Source organism: Mauremys mutica, chromosome 7 (assembly GCF_020497125.1).
Source record: "Mauremys mutica isolate MM-2020 ecotype Southern chromosome 7, ASM2049712v1, whole genome shotgun sequence".
Taxonomy (NCBI): Eukaryota; Metazoa; Chordata; order Testudines; family Geoemydidae; genus Mauremys; species Mauremys mutica.
The window spans coordinates 87,680,501-87,694,475 of NC_059078.1; the positions used below are offsets into that span (position 1 = coordinate 87,680,501).

General features: G+C 45.3%; 1 protein-coding gene across 5 annotated transcripts in view; it reads right to left on the bottom strand.

The window, feature by feature from the left end:
* Positions 1-1,386: 1,386 nt before the first annotated feature.
* Positions 1,387-13,975, bottom strand: part of UNC5B (unc-5 netrin receptor B) — a 153,788-nt gene continuing 141,199 nt past the window's right edge. For all 5 annotated transcript variants that reach the window (XM_045025153.1, XM_045025154.1, XM_045025152.1 and 2 more), the window contains 8 exons: positions 12,173-12,562; positions 11,287-11,374; positions 9,964-10,132; positions 9,334-9,567; positions 6,581-6,730; positions 5,119-5,283; positions 3,808-3,986; positions 1,387-2,284 (listed from right to left, as the gene is read on the bottom strand). In XM_045025153.1, the coding sequence (XP_044881088.1) occupies positions 2,119-2,284; positions 3,808-3,986; positions 5,119-5,283; positions 6,581-6,730; positions 9,334-9,567; positions 9,964-10,132; positions 11,287-11,374; positions 12,173-12,562 (1,541 nt within the window). In that variant the 3' untranslated portion in view covers positions 1,387-2,118. The remainder of the gene's footprint in view (positions 2,285-3,807; positions 3,987-5,118; positions 5,284-6,580; positions 6,731-9,333; positions 9,568-9,963; positions 10,133-11,286; positions 11,375-12,172; positions 12,563-13,975) is intronic.

Sequence of the window (13,975 nt, forward strand, 5' to 3'; positions counted from 1 at the left end):
ACTCCTCTCCCACTTGCTGCACTACTGTTTATGGTCTCTTGGCCAGTGTTCAGGACAAGCATATTTCAATCAATTTATCAAAGTAAGATTTTGCAAAACATTGTATCAAAAGATGGATTTGATTATGAGGACTTTAAAATGATGTGGTCTTCAAACTAACCTCTATATCCCAGGCCACTGGACCTTGCTTTGTAAAAATAACCCCTTCTCACTCAACACTCCTCCCAGCGGGAACCACTTGTTTAAAGTGCCAAAATATAGATTTAGGAGCCTAACTGTAGGCTCCCATTTTTTACAGTCTTGGCTTATGGATGGTGGCATGTTGCTGTGTGTTAGTCCACAACTGTATCAGTGAGTGTGTGTATTTACATTGTTGATATGAAGGTCTATTTATCCTAACAAGTTTCTTTCTTTCCCAAATGTCCTGAAAGAATTTCCCCCTAAAATACAGATCTTACATACTTTGGGCTCCAAAATCTGACCCACCCCAGAATTGTAACAATCTGATGGAGGCTGCCCCATAGATGCTAACTAGCTTTCAATGAATTCACCACTGTGTGAAAGCACTAACCTTCCCTCCTAAATAACCCACATAAGAGAAGAAAAACAAACCGCTACTGTAGCCTCTTGTCCTCCCTTTGCTGGCTGTGCTGGGCGTTTAGTGAGTTTTCTAACAAAGGAAACTCCCAGAGCTGTACTGATTGCATAGGAACTAGGAAAAGGCCCATTACCAGTAATGTTCATCTTGTCCAATTTCCTGCCAGTGCAGGAGTATTCCCTGCAGTTTAGTTTTAATCATCTCACATTTGAGGGTGTCTACTGCATCTTCTGGGAGAGACTTCCACACTCCAACAATGAATACATTTTTCCCTGATATGCAGCTGAAAGTGTCCTTTGTTCATTATCATTCCACTGAAACGATGACACTGGTGCACACAAAAAGAAGCTAATGTTCTGAAGCCACATTCTTCTCTCTGATTCAAACAGAGATGAGATGGGATTGGGAGGGAATGATCCCTGAAAAGAGGGGGGAGAAGGTTGTGAGAGGTTTCAGCTTCTGTAACAATGCTGAGGACTTTAGTTGCCATTTGAAGAAAACCGTGAAAAGAGCAACAATGTCCCTTTAACCTTGTTTCCAGACATGGGGTTTGTTCTTCTGTGAGCTGGTTGCTTAAGTGGCCTCTTTGCATTGTGCTGCAGCCATAAGGGAGAGGGCTCAGCTTGTCCTTTCTGTGCCACGTGGGTCTCTAGGCACTTAACCAATCTGACTTCAGCAAGGGTCCAGAGATATGGAAACAAGTTGTTCTTGACTTTTTGTGTGTGTGTTTTCATTACTAATTCTCACAAGTGTTTTACTTTAAATCTCTCTCTCTCTCTCTCTCTCTCTCTCTCTCTCTCTCTCTCATTCTCACGCAAAGCAGACTGATGCTCTTGCTCATACACAAAAGACTTAATGTTTTTGTTTTTTTAAAAAGGACTCATCCAAAGATCTGGATAATAAATTATTTGCGTTTCCTAAGAAACTGGTTTTTTTCCTTTTTTTCCCCTCAATAAGCTGTCTGAAGCATTTGACAGAAGTAAGCAGTTTGGCTAGATTGTACTCAAGTCTTCTAAGCATAAATGCCATTAAAGAAGAACAATTAAGGTGGGGGGGAGAAGAAACCCCCCCCCCAAAATGAAACAAAAATAAACCTCAACCCAGACTCTAGAAGCCCTATATTCCTGCATGCTATGGCGGAAACAGCTGCCCACTTCCACCAATGGCTGTCATCATAGTCACCAAAGATGCACTGCTCTTGCGCTGCACTCCGGAGGATGGCCAGGAGGAGGAGAGCCTGTTTAACACTTGGATTGCTTGTAAACGGTGTGGTTGGATCTCTAAGGCGGATAGTGACTTGGTGAGGGAGGAGTGGGAGAAGGAGTTTGCCTTTACCCCTCATTGTTAGCTACAGATCAGCAACCCACCAGACACAAAGTAGAAATTGGCCCCGTTCCCACAACTCTTCCCCATCAGTTCAGGAAAGGCTGTTCCCTATTTTCTTCCTCCTCCTTCTCTCCCCCCTCCACTCTGTCTCTCTCATCCATTGCCTGAAGACTACCAGCTACTTGAAAGTAACATCAGCAGTCCCCCTCTGTTGCCATGACAACCAGCATCTCGCTCTTGCCCATCTCTTCCAAGGCACTAGCCAGGGTATTGAGATCACCATCGTCTTGGTGCTGGGCTTCCCATAAGTCCAGGATCACCCCTGTTGGGCTGGCTTTGGTGGCAAAGTAGTTCAGATACCTGTGAACGAAGAGAGAGAGAAAGCTGTGTCTAACTTTACACATTTACCCTATTGGTATGGTCTGAAGGCAGCAGAAAGGGGTGTTGGGAAAGGAGGCCAGGGTATTAGACTCTGGAGCAAATCTGGGTAATTCTCTCTGATGTGCACTGGGATGGAAATGCCATAATTGAAATGCAGGGCTCCTCAGGGCATCATCTACATTTCTTATACAGCACTGATGCAGAAAACATTCATGGAAAAGCAAGGCATATTTTATTTTATTAAAATTACAAATGCTCTCTCTACCCCCGCCCCCAGAGTGAAATCCTAAAACAGAACAGCCCAAGAGCCATTAAGGTCCCTGGCCGGAGGCACTTGCTTTGCACAATCATGGCAGAATTTTAGGAATGTTCAGCCAGTCCAGGATCTAACTAGATGCACATCACCCTGGTCTCTATAGTATGAATTCGAAGGGGGGAAAGCACCATTCAAACCCAACAGGGAATATCAACTTCCCCACCCTCCAGGTCTCAAGGCACTGTGGCTGAGCGGAAGGAGCACAGGGTTGGGAATCAGAAACTCGCGAGCTCTAATTCTCTCTCAAGTACTGAATCACTGTGTACCCTTATAGAAATTGTTTGTCCCTCTCTGTGCCTCAGCTCCCCATCTGTAAAGCAGGGATAATAGCACAGCCCTACCTCACAAAGGGGTTGCAAGGATAAAGTAGTTCCTGAATGTACATCTAGTGCTACACAGTGTTATTTCTGAGTCACCAGTGCTTCATTTTTGTGTCTTCTTTCACACATTATTCCTTCCCTCTCCCTTCCCTTATAAGCTCACTATCATTCTCGATGCTTGCCGGCTTTGTGTCATCAGAGAAACAGCGCTGGATTCCCAAAGTGCTATACTTGGGGGCTGCAAAGCCCTGAGAGGTTTCTGTGTTGTTGGTCAGACACTCTCCTCGAGGCTTGTGCAAGATAATCACTTTCCAAGGCTGCCCCTGTAAGTCGGTAACTGCCCCTTGAGACTTAGCAATGCTGCAAGAGCGCCTTCTGGGGGCTGGAGCAAATCCACTCTCAGACTGTTTCTGATAAATGTAAAACAATGGGCACTAAACGCCCAGCACGTAATCATGTTGGAGGATTCTCTGCACCTTTAAACCATGATTTGAGGACTTCAATAGCTCAGAAATAGGTCAGGGGTTTGTTACAGGAATCGGTGGGTGAGATTCTGTGGCCTGTGTTGTGCAGGAGGTCCCTTCTGATCTTAAAGTCTATGATTCTACACCTGGGTCACACCAGCCCCCGCCACTCTGCCTCAGAGGAGAATGTGGGGAGAGTGCAGAGTAACAAGGAAATACAAAACTCTGTTTTCCCAAATGACAGGTGTGAGGCAGGAAGGTGAGAGCCAAGCATCTAGTGCTATACAGCCAGGGGCAGCTCTAGGAATTTTGCCGCCCGTGCCTGCGGGAGGTCCTCCAAAGCTGTGGGACCAGCGTGCTGGGGCCTGGAGCCGCCCCTGTATACAGCGAACTGAAACCCACCGATCCATGGAAAGTTTCTGAGCAAGAAGTCTCCAGTCATTTCCTCTTGAATTGGGGGCATCAAGGCTGTTGCAGATTTTCTGCCGGATGGATAGCGGGATCTTGAAGGCATAGGGTCCCAGCTGGGTAGTCACAGCACTGCCATGGTACAAGCAGAAGGCATCAAAGGAGCTGGCATTCTGGGAGAAAAAACATTTCAGAATGCTTTAAGAAAAAAAGATTTCAATGGAGAACTCCTCCCTTATCAGCCTGCACTGCGTCCCCCCTTGTCACCTTACCCTGCCCACAATTCAGGGTCTGTGCATTCCTGCCCAAGAGCAGGGATAATTGTGTTTCTTTATGTGGAATTTCAGCAGTGCTTTCAAAAACTATCCAGCAGCAAAGATAACTTGGGATCACAGAGAGACTCAGACAGACCATTAAAAAAAAAAAAAAAAAGATTGGGACAGGGAAAGAGAGATACAAGATTGTAACATTCACTAAAATGCATTCGGCACGGATGTCTAAGAACAGAAACAAAAAGAGAGAGGTGGATAACATGCCACAAAATATAACAGTGAAGCAGCTAGTTCTTAGTGACACCAAGCTCTTCCCCTAAGGGTCCCTTCAGTGAATCCAGTCGGAAGCAACCTCCAAATATCAGTGCATGTGGCTAAACAATTTGGAGCAGAGCCAGCAGCATCAGAGCACACTTTCAGGGCTGCACAAATATTAAAGCCCTGAAATTCCCAGTAACTCTTCCAAATGCACTGGCTACCAAAGCCCAGCCCTTGGCCTCTTCATTCACTCTCATCTTATTGGTTAGCGCACACTTTCACCTGGCTGTGAGAGGGGACAGTGCCAACTGGCATTTTAGTGCCATCCCCAAAACAGACTCTGGGAAACAGAACTCGTACACAGCAGAGGTTATGTGCTATTATTTCGTGATCCACAGGTGAGTGTTCTAGGGGTTGCTCATGTACCAAAAATCAATGTCGCATCGATATTTTCAAAAGCAGGGTAACAAATTCTTAGCCCCTTTGCTGTTACTGCCAGAATCTGCTGGTATCTCAGCAATAGCTGCAACTGGATGATCATTCAATTCAGTGGGCTTTTCTCTGTACCTCTCACTTACACCACACATATTAGCACTCACTCTATTGACATCAACAGAATTACACTGGTGGAAAACTCAGATCAGAATCAGCCCCGGGAGTTCAGATTAATACCCTCAGAAGAGATATCATCAGACCCTGCTCCTTCCTCTGCCCTCCCAGCTATAATGATGAGTGGGCACGGCCTCCCTGCTCTCTTCCCCTTCTCTTTGCTCACCTCTCCGAGTGTAGCGTGCAGCTGGAATATCTGCCCTTCCCCTTCCACCTGCCGGACGCAGATCTTGCAGGTGAGCTCTGTGGAAGCCAGGCTGTATCTCTCCAGGGTGAAGGTGCAGTGCAGAGCCCTCTGGCTGCCACTCCAGATGTGATAAAAGGGGATTTCCTATCACAGCAGATTAGTTCAGTAGAATGTTACACAAATCTCAACAACCCTTCGTAAATACAGAAAGGGCTTCCTGACTAAAACCCATTGGGTTTTTTCATATTTGAAATTATTTATTTAAGTGGTAATTTTTTTTAATGCCTCCCAAAAAGGTTCTAGGTGCCTGACAATTAACTGTACAACAACCATAATAATGGCCACACAGCCCTGTAAATACCATATAGATTTGCTTTTAAGTCATATTCTAGATTTCCCAGCTTCTACTTTGACTGGCAGGAGATAGGGATCATTCTGTGCTGACAACTGGCAGGGTGGGACAGGGAAAGCTGACAGACAGTGACCCAGCTGCCATGCTGGACCCTGAGTCAAATATGGTAAATGAAAATTCCCCTGCTGCCTTCTCCTTCCCTTAGAACAGTGGTTCTCAACCTGGAGTAAGTGTACCCCTGGGGGAACACAGAGGTCTTCCAGGGGGTACATCAACTCATCTAAATATTTGCTTAGTTTTACAACAGGCTACATAAAAAGCACTAGAGAAGTCAGTACAAGCTGTATTTTTATGTCTAATTGTGTAAGCAAGTAGTTTCTAAGTGAGGTGAAACTTGGGGTACACAGGACAAATCAGACCCCTGAAAGGAGTACAGTAGTCTGGAAAGGTTGAGAGCCACTGCCTTAGAAGACAGCCTGAGAGAGCAGAGAGCTGTATCACTCTCTTAGCAGATAATCACGAGTAGATGGGGGAGCCCTAAATCTTGAGTAGATAAGAAAGTGATTAGGCAAAGTGCTGGATTTCTAGATCTCAATAGTATGAACATTGCTTACTTATCACAATCAAAGGCATGATCACAGATCTATATCAGATCACGTAAAGCATAATCCAAACATACTTAAGCGCCTGGATTGCTGCTGGCATTCAAATATTGATATTATATATATATATATAATATATATATATATATATATATATATATATATATATATATATATATATACACACACACACACAGCATATATACAGTCATTCATGCGTTATTGCTTAATTATGTATGAGTGAGCACAACACATGGGTCCCTGTGTGACTGGGTGTTCTCTTCTACAAAAAGATGGATGAATAATTGCTTCATAGCTGTTGTTTCTGTAGGGACCATTTTAGTAAAGTTTCCCTTTTGGGGGCACCTTCGGATCATTCCGCCCTGTCCTTCCCCTCCCCCCAACCTCTGCACTAGCAGCTAACGTTCCAGTGTACTGCTACACATGAAAAATTCCATGTGACTCATATTACCACTTGGCCACCCACCTGGTATTTAGCCAGCAGCTTGCTCTTCCACAGCGAGTGGGGGATATCATGGATGGAGAGGCGTAGGTTGTGATAACTGTCTTTAAAGAGTAGTGGCTTGGGTTCCTCTATCAGGTAGCCACCCAGAGTCTTTTCCAGTTCGAGCACTTCCTATGGGGCAGACAGAGGATGGGAAGCCATGACATCAAAGGTCACTACTATCAAGTGGAGCACATGAGTTTTTTAAGGCAGCGTTATGTCAATGCAGGGTCCACACTGTTCAATGAACTCTGCCAAAAAACTTTACAAAGTACAAAAACAACAACAACTACATTCAAGTTTAGTATGTTTTGAAGGTACTGTATTGACATAATGGATAGTGGTTGATGCTGCAATGCAAGCCAACCAACCAGAGTTGAAATGACAAGAAGAATGACACCAAGTTTAGCCCCAGTAATCAGCAAAATACAGGGAAATTCAAATCCATGTGTGACGTGTCTCTTAAGAATTACAACAGTTGCACAGGTGCAATGATAAAACAAGGGTACAGCATCCTGCACTAAAGCAATATTTTAACATATAACAGACTAGGCAATGCTTACAGCCCTCGCTGTGCTTCCCACAGGGCCTTCTTCAGGGTACGTTACAGCCCTTCAAGAGGGAAGATCATTTGAAAGTTACTCTGATTCTACAGAACGCACTCTCTCTAAGCTAGACCCCAATGAATTAACACTTTTTTAAAATGAATTTTTTGCTGGTGAAATGTGCCATGTTGACAGCCCTGGAGAATAAATTCTTCCACTTGTCCCAAAGAAGAGCTACAACAGTGCAAGCTTCCAGATACTGTCTGGGCAATATAACTAAACCCTGACTCAAAGGATCACCTCTCTAAGGGGGAGATGGGAATTCAGTTTTCTCCCTCATTCCATTCTTGGCCTGTCTGCTAAGGAGCTATGCTAGTACATTGTGTGATGTTGACACCTGTTCACCAGAAACTGGACTGAGTCCATCAACTCATTCCATAGAGGCCATCAAACAGTCATCAGATGGGAACAACTTTCAGCCACTAAAATCCTGATTTGGATTTGAGTAACCTAGATGTGAAAGTCTGTGCATCCTCACAAGTCACTGCATGGATATTTTAGAATCTGAAAACAGAACGATGCTGGTTGTAATATAAGAGTTAATGAGACAGCACACAACACAGTGAGGCCAGAAACATTGTTTCGGGTTTGGACGTTGGACCCTGCCATATTTTTCAGGTAATCTGAAGGTCTGTATCTCATAAATATGTACTGGTGGGGAACTTTAACAAGTGTGTGCGTGCCACCAGTGTTCATAGCACTGCTCTGCTTCAATAACAACCCAAATCACAATAGTTATTTTCAGTTCAAGAGACACCTGCTGGTTTCTAGCATGTTCTTTTTTTCATCACCACTTTAAACTTTATTTTACCAGTGTAAGACAATGTTGTTTTTATAAGAAAAATAAGATCCAATAAGACTGCCAAGCGTGGAACCCCATCTAGAGAGATCACAATAAGGGTAAGAAAGTAACACAGGAAATAAATGGAACAAGCACAAAGGTCCCAAGGCACCCACATTAAGAGATGATTTATAAGAACTAAGTTTAATATTATTATTAATTATTATTATATACCACAGACAGACAGACAAGGAATCCTCGAGTAGAAATAGGGAAATGTGTCTAAGCCAGGGACAGTGGGAGCTGTGGTGAATGGAGTATTATCATGGTATTATCAATTTAGGGTTGATTAGCACAGGAAGGAGAGAAAATCTTCCAGCAGTGACAACAACATAAGCCCTTGTGTAATCTCTGCAGAAAGAAGGCACACAATATCGGCTATGAAACACTCTCCCTTCCCCTCGATATTTCCTCCAAGGACCATGGAAAATGTTATGGCTGATCTCTGGGGAACACAGTAAACATGCTTATTATTTAACTTTGGTCATTTTTCACAGGGTTGCATCAGGTTGTTTTCTCCCTGGAGCCAGACCTTTCCGAGAGACACCACACAGCATCTTGCGTGCCAGCATGACCACATTTGGAAGCAATGGCAGGAGCAGGCTGAAGCAATTTGTAGCCCAAATACAGAGACTGAGACAGCTGGAAGAGCAGTATTCATAAGTAAACTTACATGCACAGCAAGATTGATATTAACCAGTTACTGTAGGCCAGAGTCACAACTGGTGTAAACCACCACAGTCAATGGGGCCATGCTGATTTACACCAGCTGGTGGTCTGGTCTGGCCCTATATATTTAGAAATTTGCACAAGGACTAACAAACTTGTGGGCTGGTGACCTACTCAAAGCATAGTTCAGGTAACAGATCACTTCATGATTCCAAAGGATTATACCAGCTCTGGATCAAGTGCAGCAGATAAACCTACCTGAAAATCTCTGATGAATATATTGTCTAACGTTAGTGCTGGGCTAACGAAAATGGATTTATGTCTGTTGCCCATTGGGACTGCCAGGCTCTAAGCTAGTTTGCTTCCCCTGTCATGGAGCAGAACATGCTCACAATTAATCAGTGTTTTTCCCTGCAGTCTTAGGATGAGAAAGAGCTGGAGCGTGACAAGACATTCAGAGTTCAAAAAAGAAACACTTTTATAGCTTAGTGATTATTCATGATTTGCCCTATGGTGAAACGATCTTATGAATCCACAGGTACTAAAACGGGGCTGGAAATAGAAAAATGTGACAGTGGGGGGTTGCTTACTTGTGACCCCAAACTCTCAGGCAGCGTTACCTTCAGTGCGTCTGGTGTGTCCTCCAGGCAGTACACTTTGAGGCTGTATTCTAATGAGGTGCAGAGGGTAGGTGCAAAGATAGCCAGCTGGAGTCTCTTGATGGCTGACCTGGAGTAGGACTCTCCCACAAAAACATAGGTGCCAAGCTGGTCTAGTAAAACATGGCAAGACTTAGGCTCAAGCTGGCAGTAGCAGGGAGTGTTCAGGGTCTCCTCATCCAGGGTCACAACTTCCTAAAGGGAGGGATTAAAAACAAAGGTTCCTGGTCAGCCCTTTTGCTCCAAAGTAATTTGTTTGGCATAGGCACTGAAAACTGTCCACTCATCATTCACCATGGCACTTTCTGTAGTGCTGCAGCAAGCTAGCACGAGAACAGCTGTGAGCTTTCCACACAAACAGCACTCCATCCCTGCAGTAAACCTGACAACCAGCCCCTTCCCACCCCCCCACCCCAATCTGAACTCCTATCCTTTCCCTGACAGTGACGATTCCTCAAAAGGCTCTGACTGGAATTGCTGTGACCTGCTCTGCAACCTGCATTCCCACACATCCTCCAGCGTCTCCTGCTGACTGAGGCCGAGCTCTGAGATGACATTTAGTTTCCATTTTATTATTAAAGTGCACATTACCTCCCAGTTTCCTTGGTGGGACTGTGTTTTCAGCTGGAAAATCCAGTCTGAGGAGTTGATGTCCGCACAGTGGGGGATGGTGAGAATGACTGGACGACACAAGAGCAACCCAGTGGGTCCGCAAGTCACCATGGGACTCAATACTGTCTGCGTGCCTTCTGAAGGTAAGCTGGAGGGGATGAATAGACACATGCAGAAAATATTTAGCCTATGCCAGCCAAGTCATGCACCTGAAGAAAGACGGTCAGCCTGCACATTGCTGACGTGTGCTGCTCATAATTGAGGAGAGGGGCAACCTGGCATCCTCTAAACTTAACGGGCCTGATTCCCACACTGTGAAACCAGCAGAGTTACAACCACATGTCATGGAGTGGAGAATCAGCTCTGCTGTGGTTAAAGACACTGGGGTTCCTGTGTAGATGACAATGAGCAATTACTGGCAATCAAACTACTGTGTTTGCTATCAGGAGTTCTGCTGGCCTACGGAAATACTGTAGAAGAGCTAGCCAGGGAGTTGTTTGGCAGAGGACACATACTGAACAGTGGACAGACAAGTGGCCAAAAGATTCTAAGTTTGTAGTGTAGCCATTGCTTCTGGAATCTTCACTGCCTTCATGAGAGGCCCAGGTGCTGCACAGAAATCCCCTGACAATGGGTCACAAAACAAATACAAGTGGCAAAAGAACTCATTCTGTGCCGTATTAGCAAACTGCACAGCAAGACACACCGCTTTCCCTCCTCTTCCCTACGTCGCCAGCAATAGTCTCTGCATCTTTGGGTGCAGAAGTAAAAAACCTTTATCTGTTATTTACTAAGCCCCAGAGAAAATGCTCGATGATCTATAAAGCACAGAGGAAGACATAGTTGCTAACTCAAAGTGCTCACAATCACACATACACAGCACTCCAATTCAGACACAGAATGCACCAGGTGAAATTTACCACAACGAAGCAACGCTTTTTTATTGTTAACGATGCGAAAAATAAATTCTTTGTTTGGCAGCTAGAATTGAGAAGCTTAGTGGAAGAAATGCTTTAAGGATGGATTTGAATGAAGCAAAGGTAGATGCTCATCTCAGAAAGGAAGGAAGGAAAGGTGTTCCAGGTGTAAAAGGCATAGTTGAAGAAGCTGTGAAGAGGAGGATAGGAAAAGAGACAGATGGAGTGTGGCTAGGCCTGAGGCCTGGTCCGAGTAAGAAGCCAGGGAGAGAGTAGCAGGAAATGAGAGCGGAGATGCAGGAGGGAATTCAGATATGCTATCTCCTTCAGGTGGTAGTTACGGTGATGGCAGACTGCAGCACGCTGTACAGTACATTCAACTTACAGTGTGTTTTCTGCCTTGTTGATGATCAGGTACATTTCATAGAACTTTCCCTGTGGGATTGCTCCATGAGGCACCAGCAGACTCACTCCTAGGGGAAAGAAAAAAAGGAAATAATGAATGAAACCCCACTGAGAACAGCCAGTTTCCTCATGGGTTAATTTCAAATGGTGGGAACACTGCAAACTGAACTGGGGGCCTCCCTTGTGTGCAGACAGTGGTGTGAGAGCTTGAAGCCTCCTGCTGTTCTAACCCAAAGCTTCCCAGAATCTGGGTCTGCTACTGCCGCTGGAAGTCAGATACCATCGTGTTGAACTGTCTGTATCAGAAGTGGGTACCTTCAGAGGCAGCTGGGTAAGGCCTGTGAGCTGTAAGTTGGCAAGTGCAGTGAAATGATCATGTGTTGGGTTTATTTCAGCTACTGGCACAGATGCTTTCACCAATATGATTTGAAAGAAACCACCCTTGAATTTGTGGCAGGGCCTAAGAGACTTTCTAGCCTGCCAAGATGGAAATCACGCCAGACTCCGTGCAGTCAGGCAGCATTCAGAGACAGGATAACCCTTAGCGCAAGAAGTGTGGTGCTTGTTTTCCTCCAATGCTCTCCAACAGGTTACAACTGGAGTAGCAAAAATACAAAATGATGGTCACCTCACGATGGTGACTGATTCCCATCCACTCTATCTTAGGGAGATACACAGGCTGGCAGCATAGTGGGGATATCATTATAGAAAGGGATATTTGGATGCATCTTTCATTCCTAATCAGCACCACACTGTCTTCAAACCCAGAGGCCAACATCACCAGGCCTCACTACTTAAGTTAGCTGACGTTAGAGAGCAACTGGGACAGCAGTAACCACAGCTGCACCTCCCACTCTGGCTCTTACCTGTATCCGGGATAGTGAGCCTTCCTCCCAAGCAGCCAAATGTGCCAGTGGCACTGTTCCCATGCTCCCGGGGCAGGGCGAGGAGATGCTGAGAGCCCATGGCCTTGTTCCTTATGTTCATAAAGTGATTGTCCCTGGCAATGTCCCCTGGGTAGGTGCCCGTGGGCACTGCCCCAAGCAGGTCTGCCCCGTCATTCAGCCTGGGGGAGGAGGATGCTGTGGAGGAGTTGTACACTTTGATCTTTAGGTTTGGGAGTGGGTCAAGCAGGGGGGAGTTGGTCATTGGGATCTTGTCAGAGGAGTCCTGCAGGGCGTACATCGGGCCACGATATATACCGGCATTGGCTGTTAGGTCAGGCTGCATGGAAGGGTGCAACAACTGGGGATTGTCTGCAAGACGAACAAAGATGAAAAAGGCAAAAACTTCAGTAACTTGTGAATTTAAACATAAATCAAAAGAGACCTACACGGAAACCTAGCCTTTGTGAAACAATGGGCTCAGGATGTGTAAGACATGTCCCTGGGAGAAGCAGGTTATAAAGCAAGAGACTGGAGCATGGACTTTGAACACATCTGTCTCCCTTTTATCAATTACTTGAAAGGAAACTGCCTGGACTAAGAATCAGGATCAAAACTCCCTTAAGAATGAAGGAGAAGCTGCATCATAGTGTATGTACAGAAGGTTTAACAAGAATCTGAAAGTAGTTTGACTCTCCTGCAACTCTCACAAAGGAGTTGGTACTTCATTCCGTGCTGAATAGCTGAAATGCTTTGTGTTCTGTATACTTTCTACCAGTTCTCTTTCCTTATTAGTTGTATTCCTGTTGTGCCTAGAGGCCCCAGTCAAGATCAAGGCCTTACTGTGCTAGGTACTGTATAAACATGAGGTCATTATCTTGCTTGATTTGTTTCCTTATTTTTAAGCTCAAAAATAAAATGACCCTGTGAGCCGAGCTGGGTGAAGATTGGTAATTCCGTTTTGCAGAGGATTTCAATACTTTGAAATTTGTTTTTTTCCCCCAATTCAGAATTAAACCCCCAAATTTGAAAGTCCTCCATGAAAAGGCAAGTGCTGGGATCCAGACACAGAGACAGAACTGGTGGGGCTGCCCCAGAACCACGGACCCAGGAAGCCCTGGCATCACCGACTCTAGGGCAGTCCATCTTGCTGGCTGCCCTGGGGCTGCAGGTGGGGCTGGTGAGCTGGCAAGAAATCAGGCAGGTTTCCAAGACTACCTGGTTTCCGGAGGAACTTCATAGAAATGAAGTGTTCCATGGAGATGGTTCTGATTTTGACAAATCAGCACATTCCAATGAAAAACTGTTTTGTCAGAATGTTTCCAACCAGCTCTACCTGTGAACTCGCCTGTTACTTCAGTTCTCAGCCTATGGGAACATGGAGACTTGACCCACCCTCTATCTCCATTGAGACTTAATAGGCAGGAATCAAATGAAACCTGATCTGTCAGGTCAGTGTGCAGGGCAGACAGAAATCCCTCTCCTATCGGTACTGTCGTATTTATGGCTGAAGAGGTGAATGGAAGAAGAAAATGCTTCCAACAGCTCAGAGCCAACGGACCTACTGCCTATTTAAGATAGAAATTCTGATTTGATTTTTTATTTTAAACAAGTTTTGGGGGCAATTTAATGCCAATGAAAGGTGCTAGATCGGGGTGGGCAAACTATGGCCCCAGGCCCACAACCGGCCCTTCAGATGCATTAATCTGGCCCTTGAGCTCCCACCAGGGAGCAGGGTCTGGGGCCTGCCCCGCTCCAGCGTTCCAGTTGGGGGCTTGCCCCACT